A 13446-nucleotide genomic window follows, 5' to 3' on the forward strand; every position below is an offset into this window, starting at 1 on the left:
ATTCTTAATGAAGACCTCATCCAGAGTGCAAGGGACCTCAGACTGGGCAAAAGGTTCACCTTCCTACAAGACAGCAGCCCTAAAATAAGCACACAGCCAAGACAACACAGGAATGGCTTAGGCACAACTCTGTGAATGTCCTTGAGTGGCCCAGCTGGAGTCCTAACTTAAACCCAATTGAACATCTCTGGAGACACCTTAAAATGTCTGTCCACAGATGGTCCCAATCCAACCTGACAGAGCTGGAGAGGATCTGCAGGGAAGAATAGCAGAAAATCCCCAAATCCAGGTGTGCAAACCTTGTGGCATCATACCCAAGAAGACCGAAGGCTGTAATCACTGCTAAAGGTGTTTCAACTAACTACTAAGTCCAAGGTGTGAATACTTATGTCAATGCAAAATGTTAGTTTTCCTTTTTTTTTTCATTTACAAAGATTTCTAGAATTTTTGTTTTTTCTTAGTCATTATGGGGTTTTGACTGCAGAATAATGTGAAATAAGGTATTTTTTTACCACAAGACCACAACATAACAAAATGTGAAAAAAAGCTAAAGGGTCTGAAGACTTTCCAAATGCATTGTATATATACTGATCTAATGGGTTCGCAGCAGCAAAACTCTTTGCAATTAACCTGTCTCGGAAGGACCTGAGGGGAGTCCAAATGGGGCAATTCCGTTAATTAAAGTATATGTTTAATTTTACATTCCCACAAGACTGTTAAAAAGGCACAAAATCACTAAACGCATGAAATACCTCTGGAGCTTGTTGCTGGTGACATGAATCCATATAGCATTTACAGTATTACCTTGATGAAGGCAGTTTGTAATCCATTTAAAACATCCTCTCTGCGGATGGATTGTATCTGTATCTTTGTGTATTTAAGCGATGGGCTGCTGGTGATAGCAGTCTGTAAGATAATTTATTAGACAGCATTATAAGCAGTTCATGGATAATTAAAAAATACAGTAAAATAAGGTAAAACATATTATTTCAGTGGAGAGCTTATTGGATATCATTATAATACTGTGTCACATGACTACGGTTACCCTCCCTCTGTGGTCGTTTGGTGTCATATGCAGACTTCGACTGTTTATTGTACATTTCAGTACCTTTGCTGCACTGCGCAAGTATTTATATAATAAGGAGTAGATATAAACTGTAACTGTTTTTTGTACTAAGAAATGATGGGTGTCTGTGTTTTTGCCAACTTGTCCTTAAAAAGCCTTGGATGACATATAGATCATCAGCTGCCAATCCATGTCTTGTGCAAAGAAAGTCACATTCACCTAAGATTTACAGCTAACTAAAATAAATGTTACCCAAAGCCCAGTTATTACTGTACTAGGATTATCCAAAAGTATGCTAAAGTAATAACCTTCCATTCCTTTCTTCTTCAGTGTTGCCCATAGTGCAGATACTCCAGATGGACAGCTAATAGATTTTACATTTTAATAACAATACCATTTTTTTCATGCTTACTTAAAGTGTTTTCTGACTTTTCAGCAAGTTTTCTAAAATATAACAGGTTCTCCTTCTCCCTCTCATTTGCTGCTATTTGCACTCTGCATGTAAGTTCTGATTTTCAGGTAGTCTTCTCCATTTTTCTGCTGTCTTGCAATCCACTGTCAGGGAGGGGACATGTAGAAAGCATAGCAATCTGCCAGTAGTTCCCTGTCCTGACTTCTTTTCCCTCAGGCTTCTTTCACACAGGCAAAAGTGATATAGCCGCGAGAAAATCGAAGGTGCTTTGTGTAATATCGCTGCGTTTTCCTACTATAAAAGTTGCATTGCATCACACAAAAACTGCGATTTCGTGCAATGCAACACAAAGGGAGGCTCCATAGGGAAACATGGGCTACAAAACATTGCAAATCACAGCTGTATAGAGCATGCCGTGATTTTATTTCCTCACAATGCAGTAGCCTACAAAGCATCCCTAATGTGAAGGAACCCATTGGAAAGCATGGGCTTCACATACATGCGATTCGTAGCTCCGTTGCATTGCGAGAAAATCGTGCAATTTTGTCGCCCATGTGGAAGCAGCCTTACTTCCAATGCTGATCTCTGTGGAGATCGTTATCACAGTGGCTGCAGATCTGGCAGCCTGCTGCCTGTAAGTATAAGGGAGCTGCCCGTGAAGATAGCGCCTCGCCCTGTTGCTATGGAAACATGCCTGTGTCCTTGTTACTATATAGGTCTGTACCTAACCACAGAGAGTGGATTGCAGAGAAGCTAGAAGAGACCCCTAGTGGCAGCCATTTCAAGCAGGATTTACAATGGTAAAGCAACAAAATTTTTAATGCAAGTATTATACAGTAATGAAGAGACTAAGGCCCCCCTATGGACGTCCGTTGCAGATTATCGCCAGCGATATTCTGCCGCGGAGGAGGAGGGCCACTGTCAGTGCATCGCGGCGAATCGCAGCATGCCGCAATTTAAATCCCACAAGCAGAGAATCGCTACAATAACACAATGAACAATTGCCCGTGGACAGGCAGCCTTACACAAGCTAGTAGATGGGCAGACATTCTGCAATTAAAGTGAACCTCCGGTGCTGGGCAAACAGAGATGGCAGAACCGCTTCTCCGACTACCTAATGTATAATGTGAACTAGTATGTATCACTAGTCTAAGACACTACACACAGCTTTGATTAATCCGTGCTGCCTATGTGAGCAACACTGGCCAGATAGACCAGAATGTAGTGTTTAGACTACGGATGCATGCTAATAATCATCCATTTGAATGAATACATTGGAAATCCATGCTTCAGATGGACGCGATTTTTGGCTGACGTTTTATCATGGCAAAATAGCCAGGTAGTCAGATAAGCAATGCGGCCATCTTTGTCTAGGCTCAGAAAGTTACTTTAATGCAATCCAATAGGGTATTTTGTACCCAAGTCACATGTTGCATAAAAAAATCATTGGTGGAATCTTAAAGTTCACAACACGTTCATTATTACCATGGATTCCACATGGAAAAGCCACAGATTAGCGCCACAGAATAACAATGGGTCTAATCTGTGTGCAGATCTGCTGACACATCTGCAGCAAAAATTTGAGGTTCAGCTATGGATTTATCCTCTAGCTTCTTCAAAAAGCTCACTGCGGTCCAAAGCAAATCTGACATGTGAGAACATGACTTTAAACTGACCATTTTAGGAGAAATTTACTAAGCCTGGAATGTAGCGGGTTTAGTACAATTTTTCCCGCTGCACCGTGCACTACAAACATGAAGAGGTGCTCGCCTCTTCATGTATTCAGTGCATCCCGGCACCACTGTACACCTTTTCAGAAACGTACTCCAGATTTATATATATAAATCTGCTGCTCTGGCATGGCCACGCCCCCTCAAGCAACGCCCACTCTTCAGAAAAGTGGCAAGGCCAGTATAAAAAGGGAAAAAGTTGAAAATTGTTGCACAAATCCCTGCTTATACAAAAATTTGTGATTTTTTTACGCCAAAAACTGTTGTAAAACCCTTTGTAAATGTCAGACTATATTTTTACCTGTGGGGCTCCACATTGCCTACAAGGAAGGACTAGTCGTTGAGATGCTAGTAACTTGGTAAACTGGACACTGTTAGCTCTGTCAGGGAACGGTCTAGGTATGCACTCTGTGTAATCATCTGGATGAAAATGGGCAGTGATCTTAATTCTCTCACAACCATGCTGGGAACAGTAGCTATGCCCAACTCGAGCTTCATGGGCTTGAAGGTGAAGGAAGAGATATCTGGTGAAATAAAGCAGTTAGGACATTAGTACATAAAACGTAATCTGAAATAAATAGTGCTTTAATATAAATCATAATAATATACCTTGCATGTAATAACCACAGCTGTACTAAACACGCTTGACCTGAGTTTTACTCTAAACACTAAATATATCAAAGAAGAAAGTATTTACTATAGTAATGAGTGAAATTCATCACCTGTTATTGTCACAGCGGGAAACTTTGGCTCAGCACTTTTAATGAGATTCTTTAGAAAAGCCGATGTTGGAGCCAAAGACTACCAGCATTGTAAAAGTATAACCAAATGCCTTAAAGTATGCACCACACTTTATTAAACTATATGGTGAGAATTAAAGGAGAGTAGAAGTAAGCAATATTCAACTCAAAACGCAAGTTGATTTATGTAAAGTAGGGATAAAAAAAGAAAAAAAAAACAGGAAAAATGTGATAGAGTCAGCAGGGATGTAGATACTCAATATCTGCCAACTGTATACCGAATTTCCCATAGCAGCAGTGCAGGGCCTTTTAAGTCTACTCACATATAGAAACTGTATACCTCCAGACCCACACAATAGACCTCTTACCCAGCCAGCAACCTACTGTACAGTCACTAGAGGCAAAAACCCTAAAACAGCTGTCTGTACATGGTTATCTTTTCCTTCAGGAGTAGTCTCTAGTTTTGGCTTAGTTTCCCAGCCATGTTACAAGATCTGTTAAAAGGTCACATACTGTCTTGTAGAAAAGCTACCTTCTAATACAGGCCTGCACAATATGAGTCTGGCAGAGGAATTCCTGCAATCTGTTACCGCTGGCCTAAACTTTACCAGTTGCTAGCGATAACGTTTAAGGTAAAAGTGCTGCTAGCATGACATGACTGTGCAGGCAGTACTTTATTAACCCTCTCCAATCCACTGTCTGACCTCTGAGGACATTATGATTTAAGGCTGTACAGCTCCGATGTTGGAAGACGTCCGGCGGGGTTCTCTTACTGTATATTGCCAACCTCTCTGCCGTCGAAGCCTATCCAACGTGTCACCTCATGCAGTACTGGCTTTAGCCAGCATATAGCGCCGTTGTATAACGGCAGAAAAAGAGTAAGCCCCCTTGAAAACCAGGTTACAAATTGGATTGGAAAGGGTTAAAGGACCTTCAATGAATGACAGCCATATGACTGGCCACGCTGAAAAGCATTACCAGTCATATGACTATCACTATGTTCAGAGAAGCCTCCAGTCACATCAGTGTGCAGAATCTTATTTTTATATTATACTATAGTAGTTTATTTTTATACTATAAAGTTACTTATACTTACTTTTTATTTACTATATAGATATTATAGTAAAGATACTATAAAGTTTATAGCATGTTTACTATAGTATCTATATAGTAAGTATAAGTAGCTTACTACATATGCTTACTACACTGCAGCATTCAGAGAAAGCCCTGGGAGCGGCGGTGCGCAGATTCTTTATACTTATTCTATATGAAGATTCTGCGCACCGCTGCTCCTGGGGCCTCCTCTGCACTGAATGTTGTCCAATGATAAAAGTTGTTCTGGAGGCCTAACCTCACAGCTGTAAGTAGCTGTAGTAAGCTACTTATACTTATATAATAAGTAAGAATAAGTAGCTTACTACAGCAGTACGGTTACCTTCAGAACAACTTTTATAATTGGGCAAAATGTTTAAAAAAACTTGTACCGCTTAGCAAAGCTGTTTGCAAAATAGTTGAATCATTAAACTATAGAATAGTAAGTGAGCCACTAAAAACCTATTTGCGGCCCCAAGAGGTTTGTGATTTAATTTTGGTCCCTACCTACTGCCAAGTTGTGCAAGCCTGTTCTTACAGATGGCGCTGCCAAGGCACTGTGAATTCGCATGGAAGAAAGCAGAGAAGTTTTTTTTAAGCTGATGCAACCAGTACAGCAACTTCAGTCAAAGAGTGCAAACAACATTTAGGTGTTATAGTCTTCAAAATGCATCCACAGTTGATCATCTGACACATCAGATTTGAGATATAAGATAACCTTGATTTAGTCTATGATGCTGGAGCACCTTCCATTTCTGGAAAGAAGAGCCCATGATGCTTCTGAGCCCTCAAGCCTATTTGACAGCTAAAATGTATTTCAGTTACTGGAAATCACTGACTAAACATTTTAAGCAATTGGGCATGTAAATCAATGGTAGTTTGGCTCTAGAGTGTTAAGTCAGAAATGTCATTGTTGACTGGTGACAAAGAGATTCAGGTGCCACTGGTGTTAGGCCAAGGCAATAGAAGTATCTGCTCTGGGTCTTTGCCCAGTGACCTGAATGTCCTAGCTCCGTCAGTCATCATTTTCAATTGCATCTGTGCTGCAGCCTCCCATCCTAGTCAACCAATGCCCCAAGTGCTTTCAAAGCATGGCAACTTCCCTACTGGAAATCAACAATAATAAAAAACTTTGACTCAGTCTTCATGGGGCAACTATCAACAGAATAGTCATTCAAAAAGTTGCTGCAGCGAGTAGAGATGAGCGAGCGTACTCGGAAAAGCACTACTCGCTCGAGTAATTAGCTTTATCCGAGTATCGCTGTGCTCGTCCCTGAAGATTCGGGTGCCGGCACGGAGCAGGGAGCTGCAGGGGAGAGCGGGGAGGAACGGAGGGGAGATCTTTCTCTCCCTCTCTCCCGCCCGCTCTCCCCTGCTCCCCGCTGCGACTCACCTGTCAGCCGCAGCGGCACCCGAATCTTCAGGGACGAGCACAGCGATACTCGGATAAAGCAAATTACTCGAGCGAGTAGTGCTTTTCCGAGTACGCTCGCTCATCTCTAGCAGCGAGTTTTAGAATTCAAACAACTGTTGTTTGTGTGCTTTTACACAGAGCTACTGCTCTTCATGTTTACGTTCAACAAAGAACACATTTTTCTGCAAAGTTTATTGTCTACTAGAGATGAGCGAACCTACTCGGCCATGCCCCTTTTTTGCCCGAGTACCGCGATTTTTGAGTACTTCTGTACTCGGGCGAAAAGATTCGGGGGGCGCCGTGGGTGAGTGGGGGGTTGCAGCGGGGAGTGGGGGGGAGAGGGAGAGAGAGAGGGATCCCCCCTGTTCCCCACTGCTACCCCCCCGCGCTACCACGCCTCCCCCCGCCCCCCAGCGCCCCCCGAATCTTTTCACCCGAGTACTGAAGTACTCGAAAATTGTGGTGCTCGATCGAGTAATTACTCGAAATGAGTACGTTCGCTCATCTCTATTGGCTACTCAATGAATGACAAATGATTGCCTGTTTACATGATAAATTAATCAACCGGAGACTATTTTCAGGTAAGCTGAAACAAAGCAACTAGTGAGCAAAATTTCACTTGCCACCCTGTTTACACGGAACAACTATCCAGCGATTATTCAGACAATAGCTGTTCCATGTAAAGTCACCCTTAGAGACTTCATCTACTGAGGTGTCTATATAGTATGTCAAAACATACAGAATATTCAAATTAAAATTTCTAGTATTGACTAGTTAACGCCCATTTACATGGCCCGATGATCACTCAAAAATCGCTCAAACGACAGTTTGAGTTACAGCTTTGAGCAATCACTTTGCATAAATTTTTAAGTAGCTACTTAGCTACTTAAGAGCAATTAGGTGTGCAAATGAAGCCTTAGCTGAATGCAGTTAATAGCCAGGGGGCTCTTATCTGCATTGAGATCCTTTGTTCTCCAGGGGGAAACAATGCTATCAGCACTCCCTTCCTTTAGAGAACTGCTGATAAGGCTGATTGATGATTTTTAGGTTGGACTGAATTTAACGATCAGCTAGCAGTGCACAAATGTGCACGATGGCCGCACATTCAGACGCAACGATTATCACTAAAACTATCGCCTTGCAGCGATCATTGCTCCGTGTAAATGGGCCTTTATATGCAAGACACTAATTAGCTTGTCTTCTGACACTGACATGACAATGGTTTAGAGCATGTGAGTTAATACATTATATTTAGAGATGAGCGAACGTGTTCTTAACGAGCACTTACGCACCCGGACACCGGCTTTGCCGGGGGGCGGGGAGAGGCGCGGCGGCGCGGGCAGCAGCAGCGGGGAACAGGGGGGAGCCCTCTCTCTCTCCCTCTCCCCCCCCACTCCCCGCCGCACCCCCCCGCGCTGCCACGGCGACCCCCGAACTTTTTTCGCCCGAGCACGGAATTGCTCGCAAAGTTCGGTGTTCGGGCGAAAAGGGGCGGAGCCGAACACGTTCGCTCATCTCTAATTATATTGCCATCTAAAATCCAAATTGGTAGTACAAGATAAGTACCATAATATGGTTTACATCTTGAAGTGTGAATGAAATTAGGTCCAATTTTGAAATAACTGGTGGAGCAGGAAAAGTGACAATTGCTGTGGTAACTGTACTTTAATGGTTAATGTACTCTTGTTGACAGTGCACAGATGGGGACTGGAACCTCATCCAGGAAATACCGAAATGTCCAAGGCATTTAATCATTTTATTACATCAAATAGAAATTATCTACGTGCATTGAAGGAGTTGAATATTTACAGCATACATGTATCTCTGTAACCTGAAACATGAGCATTGTTATTGAGACAAGCGCCCTGGCTGCTGCCCATTGTAGTGACAGAATGGTGCAGGTGCCACACTTAAACTGTACTGTGACCTTCATGTCTGGAAGTGTCTAGGGATACATGATAATATCGGCCTCCAGGGGGCTAATTTTCTGGATAACATGTTCTACCAAAGTACAGTGTGCAGATCGGTAACTAGAAGCATTAAATAAAGGTTTACACTGCTGTTTATCTCACCCTTAACTTAAAATTGGTAAACTCAACAAAAGTCTACATGTTGATAGTGTCATAAACAATCATTATATGGATGTCAGTATAAAAATACACCTAATGCAACAGAATGAATAGCTCATGAACATTAAAAGGCAGGACCAGGCAGAACACTCACCCAGACTCCTTACTGAAGTGATATACTCTATGTTCTGACTTATTCAGGGCCTGATGGATAGAGGAGGCCATGGAATAATGCTGTACGCTGTGTACTCGCCCAGAATTACGTTCATAGACATCCGCTGTGACCTGGAATACAGCACTTTTTGGGTAGCACAAAGCAATCTGGAGCCAATCTCCTCTGCAAGAGATAAAGATGGAAGTTTGTCATTTAAAGTGCATTTCTTCCTAGCATATTGGTACCATTCGTATTATATGAGTATTAGTATAAAAGAGATAAATGTAAAACTGTTGAAAATAAAAAAGTCAATGTGTGCAATTACAAACAGTGACAATCCGGTAACCGATTAACCGCTTCATAACAATGTTCAAATATTATGTAAAAGCAATGATAGATTTGATTTTACGATTTTGTAAAGTTCTTGGCTGTTTGAAGGCTGTGGAAACCTTTGTAAATTAAAATCAATACAAATGTATCCTACTAAGTCCTTGCAGAAATAAACTGATGCACTTATCTGAGTTTTCCTTCTTATGCATTTAGAAAACCTCATTCCTGGTTTGCAGGCTGTCCTACATTCAAGTTTCTGGCTCATGGGTATTCCCATGGATCAGCTGGTTTCTTATGAACATGCACAAGTTCTGCTTCCCCTCTCCTCTTTCAGAAGCTGTGTAGCATAACCACACCCACTAAATATTACATGGCTATCTCTCCATCCATCTCATCCTCTGAGCAGCTGCTGGTCCATTCCCCCTCACTGGTGAAAAGGGCAGAAAATTCACCAAAAGTGAATGACAGCCCTCTGTAATAGTAGTTTTCTCTGCTCTCCTGATCTATTCAGCTATTCTACAGCACTGTCATACAGCTCTCTGCAATAGCTCATTGGAAAGGCAGCGAATACACATTCACAACAGGGAAGCAGACTAGGAGAGGAATCAGACAGTTTACACTGACTGACAGAATTTGTTAAGATTTTACACCTCCAGTCTGCAGTGCCTTGGAAAACAATACAGGACTAGAAATCAAACAATCAGAACTTTTTATTAAAAACTAATTACAAAAAAAATCTTCATTTCCATAAAAACATTGATTAAAAGGAAAAAAAGTGCAAAGGTGTACATAGCCTTTAATTTACTTGGTGATAAGTGTGAATTTTTATCTTCGTCATGTAATGTTTGTTCTGCAAAAATGAAAAATCATATATACATGTAGACTTTTAAATGCTAAGCCTTGTGTGTACGAGCATGAAGAAGGGGATATACTGTACTCTGGTAATGTGGAAAAGTTTTATCTGCAAGGCATCAAAATGATGACCACATATCCAGGTGACAGCTAAGGGGACTTGAGAACTGAACATTTAGGGCATTTCCCAGAGAGAGCTTCTTATGGCTATATTACTGCAGTAGTCTCAGCGCGGGAGCAATCCAGGATAACAATCAGCTCCATGCACAGCCAAGAAAATTCCAAAATCTGGAAGACATTCCTTTGTTGAAAAGGTGCCAGACTTAAAGCATTCACCACTCTCTTGCTGGGTTTTAATTACTATTATGCATCTCAGTTAAGAAAGGATTTATTAGATCAAAACTGAAAAGGTTTATGTGCTAAGCCCCGTCCCTGGGGACTGTCAGTTCTGTAAATCTCCTCTTCATTATCCTGTTTTAATCCAACTGAACAGGATCCCCTTTCCTTCTGTGCTGTGCTGACTGTGGGTACCTCCTGGATTGCCCAACAGGGCTTACTCCAAAAAAATATCCACTGGGGTCATTATGTGAGCAATGCAGTAAATAATTATGCTGACATAAACTTCAGTTGTTGTCTTTTGAGGAAATGAATTTTTTTTTATCACTTTCTGGGAATCAACAGTAAGCTTTCAATGCTAATTATCCATAATTGGAAACAGGACTACGAGATAAACTCAGCTGACCGCCTGTGACATTTTTTTTCTCAAGGCTGAATGATTTATTATTTGGGGGAGATATATGCAGGCTGTTCCTTTTTAGGTTATTGTATCTACAATTCTTATTCCTCAAATACTAGAGATGACTCTTACCCCTACATCATGGGAGCAATGCACTCTGCCAAGATGTAGCCTATTTATAACTTAGTAGATATGCAAGTTGCACAATTTAGGTATATTCTTCTTTATTTATATAAACTCCAGATGATTAGAATATTGTATTGTGATTCTTACAAAGTAGTACATTACCTGAGAGAGATAGCGGAAATGGGCAGGAGACGACAACATGTTCAGGTAAGGCCTTATTCACACGACTGTATATACGCAGCTATTGTAGCTGCATCCAAAAATCGCAACCATCTGAAGCATTGGATTCCAGTGTATTCAATCAGATGAACGATTTTTAGGCACGTAAAAATCACGCTGGGAAAACTAGGACATCTGCGACCGAAAATGGGAAGCTATTTTTTACGCAGCGTCAAAAGATAGGTCTTGCCCTATCTTTTGCGGAGATACGCTGCAAGCTTCCATAGACTTCTATGGCAGCTGGAAAAAAGGGAGTGGAGGAAGTTTAGCTGCGTCCAACGCTGGGAAAAGAAGACAACAGGCTCTATTTAGGAATTAGCAGTCATTCCGAGGATCTCTGCTGACTGAGGGATTTCTGCGCAGCTGCGTATTCTTTTGCCATCATGCAAGCTGCCTGTCTGAATGGCCGATAATACGATAATTAAGATCAGAACTTTATCATGGCTATTCTTCTTTCATGCGATTTTTACCGCATATGACCGAGCGCAAAAATACATACGGCCGTGTGAAAGAAGCTTAAAGGAGAGATATGCTAGAAATATGGTCCTCCAAGGCATACTTCAAAGACTGCCAACTTTGTCGGATTTTCTCGTGCAACAGTGTTGAGAGTATGCCAAGAATGGTGTAATCGAAGAAAAACATCCAGTGAAAGGGAATGCAAACATCTTGTCGGCGAAAGGGATCAGAGCAAGATGTGAAGAATTATTCAGACAAATAGAAGGTGCACAGTCAAGCAAACTGCAGCCTAATAAAATGTTGGCGCACCAACTAATGTATCTAAAAACATGGATGGTCAGCATCAACAAATAGCCAGTGCTGCCTAAGGAAAACAGAAAGGCAACACTCCAGTGTGCAAAAGAGAGCAAAAATTGGATCACTACGCAGTGGAAAAACATTGCCTGGTCAGATTAATTCATATTTCTGTTGCACTGTGCTGATGGGAGAGTCAGAATTTGATGGAATTGATTAACCCTTCCTGTCAGACCACTGCAAGAAGCTCCTGTCTGCATGGGCCCATATTCCTGTAGAATGATTTCAACACCTAGTGGGTCTATGCTACGATGAATTATTGCTATTCATAAATCCAATGTGCTACTAAATATGTGTCTCTAATAAAGTGTCCATCCAGTGTCTATACGGAAGATCACCCAGCACCTCTCCCGTACTCGGCGTACACTTATGTAAACCCTACATCAGCTCCGCTGCTGAATTATTCACCACAATTCAATCCATTTAGGACTATATCCTTGGCAGAGCTGCACTTACAAGAAGGTCTCCAGGCCTAAACGCCTTCCTCAAGCCAACAAACAGCATGCTCATATTTCTCATATTCTAAAATACTTAATTTGCTTTCATTATTCTAGTTTTTGCTTACCTAGTTACGTCACTATAATGCAACCTTTTTTTTTTCTTCATTTTTTGCTTCAATCTATCAACCTGTGAAGACTCAGTTTGCTATCGTACGTAATACTCATCGGAAACACAATAATAGCCAGGAGGACTGCTTGCTTGCAGTAAAACCCAGTAGACATATAAGCCTGCCAAATTCTGAGGTTCCTGAGCACAAATAAACAGCAATATTGATATTAACAAAGCACTTGCAGACAGAAATCAAATCCCTTCTCTGAACACTGCCAGGGTGCTTCCATGCGTCCTGTGCGGAGTGCAAGCTCTATCATCCTCACATATATACCTCATCCTGAACTGCTCTGGGAAAACAGAGATTGTTACATGAGATCAGCCCAATGTCTCCAGTCCAACATGCGTCTCCCTGCCTCTATTGCTGAGCGGCTGCTGCTACCACGAGCTCCTGTTTAGAAATGAGTTTGTTTGGTGAGATGTGTTGGCAGCCATAACGTACATTTATAAGCTGTGCTGGAGTAGGGAGTTCTGGCAGTTATCAGTACTGACAGAGAACAAAGAATCATCGCCTGGAAGCCAGTCAGACGCACAGCCTCTCCCGACAGGCCTGATGGAAACCCGCAGAATGCATGTAATTAATTGTGAAGGCAAAACAGGGACATCGTATGTCTAAATCACCCTTGTCACGTGTCACTGGTGACAGCCGCATGCCACCGCACACACACACACGCAATTAGATAATCCAATGAGACAGACGCGCACTGTGCATATGGCACCAATAATTACTAACATATACTGTAAATGGTAACCCTATAATTACAATATGCACTCATTCACAACACGTTTTATTAGCAAATCTTCACAGTAGACTTACTTCCTGCAAGAAAGAAATAAGACAATCCTTTGAAATTACTGAATTTTTGCAATGATTACTAAGAAAATGTGGTCTGATTGTTACCTAAGTTAGGCTGACTGTCTGCAGGCGAGTTGTCATTGTGAGATCTGCAACGATAAATCGCATGCGGAGTTCGCATGACACGCTTTCCATAGAACAATGGAAAGCGTAGCCCAATGTCCATGAGCAGAGAATCATAGTGCTTCTCCGCTCACGTGATTAACATCGCGGCATGCTGCGATTTGCCGC

General features: G+C 41.7%; 2 protein-coding genes across 6 annotated transcripts in view; both read right to left on the reverse strand.

Moving 5' to 3' along the window:
• The window catches only part of CEMIP (cell migration inducing hyaluronidase 1), a 141850-nt gene that overhangs the window by 96668 nt on the left and 31736 nt on the right, over positions 1-13446 (reverse strand). The gene's annotated exons all lie outside the window — the stretch shown is intronic.
• LOC136612430 (inactive cell surface hyaluronidase CEMIP2-like) overlaps positions 1-13446 on the reverse strand; it is a 126804-nt gene that overhangs the window by 5700 nt on the left and 107658 nt on the right. For all 3 annotated transcript variants that reach the window (XM_066592777.1, XM_066592778.1, XM_066592779.1), the window contains 3 exons: positions 8678-8860; positions 3510-3732; positions 805-906 (listed from right to left, as the gene is read on the reverse strand). In XM_066592777.1, the coding sequence (XP_066448874.1) occupies positions 805-906; positions 3510-3732; positions 8678-8860 (508 nt within the window). The remainder of the gene's footprint in view (positions 1-804; positions 907-3509; positions 3733-8677; positions 8861-13446) is intronic.

This window comes from Eleutherodactylus coqui, chromosome 2 (assembly GCF_035609145.1).
Source record: "Eleutherodactylus coqui strain aEleCoq1 chromosome 2, aEleCoq1.hap1, whole genome shotgun sequence".
Lineage (NCBI taxonomy): Eukaryota > Metazoa > Chordata > Amphibia > Anura > Eleutherodactylidae > Eleutherodactylus > Eleutherodactylus coqui.